The sequence below is a fragment of the Rutilus rutilus genome, assembly GCF_951802725.1.
Source record: "Rutilus rutilus genome assembly, chromosome: 12".
Lineage (NCBI taxonomy): Eukaryota > Metazoa > Chordata > Actinopteri > Cypriniformes > Leuciscidae > Rutilus > Rutilus rutilus.
The window spans coordinates 41,688,258-41,696,947 of NC_140217.1; the positions used below are offsets into that span (position 1 = coordinate 41,688,258).

The following is an 8,690-nucleotide window of genomic DNA, read 5'->3' on the forward strand; positions in this document are numbered from 1 at the left end:
ATTCTTTTTTGTGGTCATGAACAGTTCTGATAAAAATAGCTCTTCACAGTTGAAGATACCAGAGCTTGTGAATCAGACCATCAGAAATCGACTTTTAATATAAGTTTCTTCTAAATGAGTCCCCTCGAGAAGTAAGCTTGGTCAATTTAATAAAAATGTGTTAAAGCAACACAATTAATCACATTAATTACATTGTCACAACTTCATTATGTTCAGTCCACTTGAAATGGAATTTAACAATACTTTGTGTTTTCCATCATCAGGAAACGGTGATTTTGCCCGTGAAACGAGACGTTAGTGTTTTCTGTGGCGGACGGAGTTTCTGCTGCTCAACGACTGATAAAACTGAGGAAAAGAGTCACGTCACATCGAGGACAAGAACAGGGACGCGTGCCGTCATCATCTCACACTGAACACGTGTTGCTGCAGGTCAGTGACTATGATCATTTATTTATCATCTTCAACATCATTCAAAACTAACAAAGTTAAGGGAGTTTTAGCATGTAGTGAAAATACAATTAAAACCATGTGTATTACAGATCTTTGGCTTGAGATGCTGTTTTAAAAGATGGAAACAAATCAAAATGCTTTGAATTAATGCTTTTTTTATTCCAATTACTGTCATGGACATATTGTCTAACTCTTAAATAAAATAAAATAAAAAACAACGAATGAATAAATCACTGACCATCAAGTGCGTTTACCATGTTAGTCATCATAGTCATTTAAATCATCATAAAAAACAAGGTTTTGTATATTTCAGACCAGCATGAGCTGCTTACAAAATATAACATCCATGCACACAAAGGGAATGACAGTTCTTCAAATTCATATACTGTATTTAGATTTCCTTTCATATACAAATCTACTATGAACAGAACGTAGAACTACACAGTCTGTGATGATGCTTGTAAACCCATGAACCGGTCATAAAGTCTTCATGTAGCTCAAAGAACATGGTACCAAAAGTAACGCATGGAACTAAAATCCACTAGAACAAATAACAATCGAGTGAAAAGTACAAATATTATAAATAAAGAAAAACTGTACAAAGCAGGAATGACAGAAATGGAATTAATAGCTAAAAAATAAAAAATAACCAGTAACTGAACTAAAAAAAAACTAGTAAGATGAACTGACTCAATCCTTTTGGAGAAGAAACTCTTGAGAGAGACAGAGTGAAGCTCTGGAAGGCAAATAAAATCAACATTTCACATGCATAATATTGTACCAATCCCGCCTCATGCTCGGGGGTTTCCAACATTATCAGTTGCAACGGTTTGTTTGGAGAGCGGAAGAGGTTACGAACACAAGCTGGTCTGATACACGGTATTCTCTAGACTGGATCTTTTTCCATGTAAATCCAATGGAATGAGTTTGAGCACAGAGGCAAAATCATTTAACACACACTGGTCTTGTAATCACTCTCACTTTACGAGACTGTGGAAAAAGGTGCAACACAAGATGCAAACTCATGCTTTGGTCAGAAATTCTGTTCTCCAGTTTAGTAGCTTTTTCCTGTAATGCACATGCAGGTCAATAAACCAGTGAAACCCAACGCCTGGTTTCGGCTGCGTGACGTCGAGCCGCTGGTAAAGCATAGATTCTGAAGCGTCTCTCACAGCAGCGCTAGTTCAGAAGACGAGAGTCAGCGCTAGTACAGAAGACAAGAGAGTCAGCGCTAGTTCAGAAGACAAGAGAGTCAGCGCTAGTTCAGAAGACAAGAGAGTCAGCGCTAGTACAGAAGACAAGAGAGTCAGCGCTAGTTCAGAAGACAAGAGAGTCAGCGCTAGTTCAGAAGACGAGAGTCAGCGCTAGTACAGAAGACAAGAGAGTCAGCGCTAGTTCAGAAGACGAGAGTCAGCGCTAGTTCAGAAGACAAGAGAGTCAGCGCTAGTTCAGAAGACGAGAGAGTCAGCGCTAGTACAGAAGACAAGAGAGTCAGCGCTAGTTCAGAAGACCAGAGAGTCAGCGCTAGTTCAGAAGACAAGAGAGTCAGCGCTAGTTCAGAAGACGAGAGTCAGCGCTAGTTCAGAAGACAAGAGAGTCAGCGCTAGTTCAGAAGACGAGAGTCAGCGCTAGTACAGAAGACAAGAGAGTCAGCGCTAGTTCAGAAGACGAGAGAGTCAGCGCTAGTACAGAAGACAAGAGAGAGTCAGCGCTAGTTCAGAAGACAAGAGAGTCAGCGCTAGTTCAGAAGACAAGAGAGTCAGCGCTAGTTCAGAAGACGAGAGTCAGCGCTAGTACAGAAGACAAGAGAGTCAGCGCTAGTTCAGAAGACAAGAGAGTCAGCGCTAGTTCAGAAGACAAGAGAGTCAGCGCTAGTTCAGAAGACGAGAGTCAGCGCTAGTTCAGAAGACAAGAGAGTCAGCGCTAGTTCAGAAGACGAGAGTCAGCGCTAGTACAGAAGACAAGAGAGTCAGCGCTAGTTCAGAAGACAAGAGAGTCAGCGCTAGTTCAGAAGACAAGAGAGTCAGCGCTAGTTCAGAAGACAAGAGAGTCAGCGCTAGTACAGAAGACAAGAGAGTCAGCGCTAGTTCAGAAGACAAGAGAGTCAGCGCTAGTTCAGAAGACAAGAGAGTCAGCGCTAGTTCAGAAGACAAGAGAGTCAGCGCTAGTACAGAAGACAAGAGAGTCAGCGCTAGTACAGAAGACGAGAGAGTCAGCGCTAGTTCAGAAGACAAGAGAGTCGACGAGAGTCAGCGCTAGTTCAGAAGACAAGAGAGTCAGCGCTAGTTCAGAAGACGAGAGTCAGCGCTAGTTCAGAAGACAAGAGAGTCAGCGCTAGTTCAGAAGACAAGAGAGTCAGCGCTAGTTCAGAAGACAAGAGAGTCAGCGCTAGTTCAGAAGACAAGAGAGTCAGCGCTAGTACAGAAGACAAGAGAGTCAGCGCTAGTTCAGAAGACAAGAGAGTCAGCGCTAGTTCAGAAGACAAGAGATTTATCGCTAGACGACTGAAGCGTGAACCGCTGTCCAAGTAAACATGCTGAAAAGTGTTCTCTTCTCCAAACAGGCAAACCCACTGGAACTGTGGGTAATGTGTTCGTGACTTCACTGACTTAAGGCAAACTTCCTCAGAATTAATTTGTATCTCCACGCGGTCGCAAAGGCACTCGCTCTCTGAGAAACTTCAGTAAAATGGCGCAGACGAGTCACGCTGAAACGCTGTAGAGCTTGTGACGCTCGCTAGTGTCTCGCTCGCTAGTGTCTCGCTCAACAACAGCGGGTTCCAGAGCCTGTGGTTCATCGGACCCTCGTTTTCCCTCCTCCTGTCAGAATGATCTGCTGGCTGATTCAAACGGCCCTCGACATCTGTGACATCTCAAGCCAATAAGACAGAAATCTCCAAAAACAAACATTCTCAAGTGACGAGCTTGAAGGCACTGCATTGGGGCCGCAGTGCTAGCGGGCTACAGCGCTAACAGGGTGAGTTAGCCATTGTGCCCTGACTCTCTCAGCAAGAGACCCAGAAGAGCTCGAGGTCAAACTCTCGTCTCTACATCGGCAGCTCCTCTTCCATGGGCTCATCCTCCGCTCTGAGCAGAAACACAACAGATGGTGTGAGAGGAAGAAAGAAGATGAGATGAAGAGTAAAGGAGGGGAAACACTTGTACCTTTTCTCCATGACCGCCACAGATAGAGAAGCCATCGCCGTCACCGTCTCGTTCTCTTCAGAGTCGCCTCTCTGAGCCTCTAGCAGAGACAGACCGACTCCTGACGCCGAGCGCTGGACACACCTCCAGTACTGCCCTACACACACACACACACACACCCATCAGACCTACACACACACACATCCATCAGCCGTACGGGTCGTTCCAGCGTCAGTTCAGCTCTAGTGGCCGCAGGTGTGGAGTCAGCGATGGGTTCATTTAGCGATGCGTTTGTGTAAGAAAAATATTCTTATTTAAAACTTTATCGACTAAATGAACTATCTTCCGGCAGACGGCCGTACGCAAGTCGACTTACGCCGCAAGAGTAACGCTTGACGATGTCTGACGTAGATGTAGGAGTAGCGTAAGCTTTGAGCCTCTTGCGGTTCAAACAAACAGCGCTGGGTCAAACTCAAGCTCCTCCCACATTTCTCTTTAAAAATTCGCGTTCTAGACTCTAATTCGTGACTGGTGTTTTGCTTTGCTCGATCCTCTGCGCTTCCGCGTTCGTCATTACGTCATGCGTCGGGTCAAGTGTTTATTCTTTTACAGTAAATCGATGCGTACATACTCTGTCGGAAGCTAGTTATTTTAGTCGATAAAGTTTTAAAGGCCATGTTGCAGGTTTTTTTTTTCATCGAATTTGTGCAGTTTACTTGTTGGTAATATAGGGAGTAATAAAATCACGCACATCCCAGTCAGGTTAGGGTGCTGGATCTCATATAGAATTCAAAGTTACAAAGTAAAGATCCGCACACCGGAGAGCTCCCATTCACAAATTGATTTTAAGTGTAACGTTTCGGGCCTTTACGGCCCTTCCTCTTCCTTATTGGTAATAAACATTTAAACTGTTATCCATTGTATTTTATGTTGTTGGGTATCACAAAACGCAATATAATACGAAAAAGTAGGCTATCTTACAGCGGTTTGCAACGATTCTCCTTTCCGCCACAATACATTCCATTACGTCACGTTGGGGAGAGAATATTCCAAAGCCCGCCTTGAGAGCGTTGAGAGTGACTAGAGAGACGAGTAGTAGACGAGAGTATTCAGATAGCGCAGATTATACAACACATCTCTAGTCACCTATAACTGTTTAAGCTGGTTCATAAGACTTCGTGTAAAAAGAATGGTAAAGGAAACAAACAATTAACATACTCGTGCGTGCCGGCTTGAAGGGGACCATGATCCTGCGTGAAATGGGTTTATGCTATCTTCAGCACAAACGGATTCAGGCAGCATGCAAATCCTGGATGCTGAGTGAGGCACGTCACATCTGGTCGTGGGGTGAGCTCCTCGACCAGCGACCAAAACGCACTCACTTACAGCACAAGCTTTCCAACGCAGTTTCCATGGGACGGCACCGCCGGCGCCCACACAAGCACCTGCCAAACAGCGACAGACACGCGGCGGCTGTGTTTGCAACATTTTCACCGGAGGAAGAGGTAAACGCTTAGAAACACTTGGCAATGATGCTGTTACTGGAGCTAGTAGGCTACCATCAAAACGTGGGATAACTAATCATTAATGTGTTTACCACGTTGGGGGAAAGACTTAATTAGGGATTATCTGGAGGGGGTGGATAACAGGTGGGACTGGCAAATTAGCCCATAGCTAGCATGATGCCTTCTATTTCTAGATGAAGACAAAGTTTACCGGTACTTATCTGAACTAATGTCATGATCACTGCCACTAGATATAAAGAAAACGTAGATTTTTCACTCATTTTTCCCAGTCAGTCGCCATAGTTCTAATACAAACTGTATTGGCTGAGGCTACCTTTCCTCCGCTTCTCCCCAACGTGACGTCATCACCGAATTGCGTAAAAAAAAACGTTCATACCAAAAAACGTAAAAAACTGGTCTTTAAGACCATTTTTGAGACATTTTAAAAATGGTCTACATATCTTGAGTGATTAATGTACCCATTGATCAACAGTGGTGGTTAACCTGCAACATGGCCTTTAAATATGGATATTTTTCTTGAACGAATGCATTGCTTCACTTCAGAAGGCCATGGAGATGCACTTTTATGACGATACATGCACTTTTATGATGGACAGATGCACTTTTATGATGGACAGATGCACTTTTATGATGGATAGATGCACTTTTATGATGGATATTTGCACTTTTATGATGGATAGATGCACTTTTATGATGGATAGATGGACTTTTGATGGATAGTTGCACTTTTATGATGGATATTTGCACTTTTATGATGGATAGATGCACTTTTATGATGGATAGTTGCACTTTTATCATGGATAGTTGCACTTTTATGATGGATAGATGGACTTTTGATGGATAGTTGCACTTTTATGATGGATATTTGCACTTTTATGATGGATAGATGCACTTTTATGATGGATATTTGCACTTTTATGATGGATAGATGCACTTTTATGATGGACAGATGCACTTTTATGATGGATAGATGCACTTTTATGATGGACAGACGCACTTTTATGATGGATAGATGGACTTTTGATGGATAGTTGCACTTTTATGATGGATATTTGCACTTTTATGATGGATAGATGGACTTTTGATGGATAGATGCACTTTTATGATGGATAGATGCACTTTTATGATGGATAGTTGCACTTTTATGATGGATAGTTGCACTTTTATGATGGACAGATGCACTTTTATCATAGAGAGATGCACTTTTATGATGGATAGATGGACTTTTATCATGGAGAGATGCACTTTTATGACGATACATGCACTTTTATGATGGATAGACGCACTTTTATGATGGATAGATGCACTTTTATCATGGATAGACGCACTTTTATGATGGATAATTGCACTTTTATCATGGATAGTTGCACTTTTATGATGGATAGTTGCACTTTTATGATGGATAGATGGACTTTTATCATGGAGAGATGCACTTTTATGACGATACATGCACTTTTATGATGGATAGACGCACTTTTATGATGGATAGATGCACTTTTATCATGGATAGATGCACTTTTATGATGAATAATTGCACTTTTATCATGGATAGTTGCACTTTTATGATGGATAGTTGCACTTTTATGATGATAGATGGACTTTTATCATGGAGAGATGCACTTTTATCATGGATAGATGCACTTTTATGATGAATAATTGCACTTTTATCATGGATAGATGCACTTTTATGATGGATAGATGCACTTATCATGGATAGATGCACTTTTATGATGGACAGATGTACTTTTATGATGGACAGATGCACTTTTATGATGGATAGATGGACTTTTATGATGGATAGATGCACTTTTATGATGGATAGTTGCTCTTTTATCATGGAGAGATGCACTTTTATGATGATACATGCACTTTTATGATGGATAGATGGATGTATGCACTTTATGGACTTATAATATAATATACATAATATACTATACATATTATAATATACAGCCATTCACTGCCATTATAAAGCTTGGAAGAGCCAGGTCATTTTTTTAATATAACTCTGATTGTATTCGTCTGAAAGAAGAATGTTATAAACACCTAGGATGACTTGAGGGCATTTTTGGGTGAACTATCCCTTTAAAACACTTTCAGCTCGTCCCACAGTTTGTAGAAAGAAGCAAAAATCCCCTACAGTCAATAATTCTTCCAGTCCAAGTCTATGGAGAGAGGAATATTCTGGAAGCGTTACAAGCAGCTCATCATTGTGTCAAAGCGCTAGCATTAATGTCACTGTCATCTGAGCTGTTCGAACACATTAACTGTCATCGATCCCGTGTTTTTCTCAACATAAACAGTCATTCTTGTGACGAATCATGCAAAGGTTACCAAGTTAAGTTTTAGCTTTGCTCTGTTCCTGTAGCTCTAACGGTTCAGCATGGGTTCGATTCCCAGGGTTCTGATAACATGCATCTCGCCCTGGATAAAGGCGTCTATATAGGATATAAAAGTGATGCAGTCAAGAGGTCAGTCTTCTGTCTTCTGCCCTGTAGACTTCTACTGTAAGTACATTAATGTGCAGATGATATTTGACACAGAGATGAAGATGATTCATGAATCAGACATTAGGCAGAAGTAAATGATTATTTGTAAAGACTTGAGACTCACTGTGAGTTTCCAGGACTTTCTCTATGGATCTGACGGCGTTCTCGTTGGGTCTCTGCTTCAGGACATCTGCAGGAAACGGCTCTAGCTGTTCAACACAAACACGTGATCAAAAACACAAATCTGCCTTTAACAAGAATCTGCCTCATGCAAATGAAAGCTTACAATGCAAAGGATGATGGGTAATCAGTACCTCTATTCCCAGGAGCGCTGAGACGCAGGCCTCTGACGCGTCACATATGGCCCTGAGGTCGTGACCCCCCTCCAGCGCCAGGACCACGCGACCCCCGGCCAATCCCATCAGCTGCTGGGTCAGATGACCTAAGCCTGGAGCAAAGCGATGTTGGCTTTTAATGAAGTGCCCAGATGATGAATATAGCAGTAAGGGTTAGCGGCGCTTACATCTGGAGGAGAGTGTGTATCCTCCCAGCGGCGGCGGGTGACCCTCCACTGCATCAAACCCTGCAGACACCAGCACCAGATCCGGAGCGAACTCACCCGCGATCGGCATCACCACCGTCCTGACACACACACACACACTCTCATGAGCAGAGCAAACTCACCCGCGATCAGCATCACCACCGTCCTGACACACACACACACACACACTCATGAGCAGAGCAAACTCACCAGCGATCGGCATCACCACCGTCCTGACACACACACACACACACACACACACACACACACACACACACACACACACACACACACTCATGAGCAGAGCAAACTCACCCGCGATCGGCATCACCACCGTCCTGACACACACACACACACACACACACACACACACTCATGAGCAGAGCAAACTCACCAGCGATCGGCATCACCACCGTCCTGACACACACACACACACACTCATGAGCAGAGCAAACTCATCCATGATTGGCATCACCACCGTCCTGACACACACACACACACACACACACTCATGAGCAGAGCAAACTCATCCATGATTGGC

General features: G+C 43.1%; 1 protein-coding gene across 1 annotated transcript in view; it reads right to left on the reverse strand.

Moving 5' to 3' along the window:
* Positions 1–440: 440 nt before the first annotated feature.
* The window catches only part of LOC311301039 (histone deacetylase 4-like), a 45,626-nt gene continuing 37,376 nt past the window's right edge, over positions 441–8,690 (reverse strand). Inside the window, exons 23-27 of the mRNA XM_084425867.1 lie at positions 8,132–8,250; positions 7,923–8,056; positions 7,733–7,817; positions 3,615–3,750; positions 441–3,536 (exon numbers count right to left, since the gene is read on the reverse strand). Coding sequence (XP_084281993.1) covers positions 3,497–3,536; positions 3,615–3,750; positions 7,733–7,817; positions 7,923–8,056; positions 8,132–8,250 — 514 coding nt within the window. The 3' untranslated portion in view covers positions 441–3,496. The remainder of the gene's footprint in view (positions 3,537–3,614; positions 3,751–7,732; positions 7,818–7,922; positions 8,057–8,131; positions 8,251–8,690) is intronic.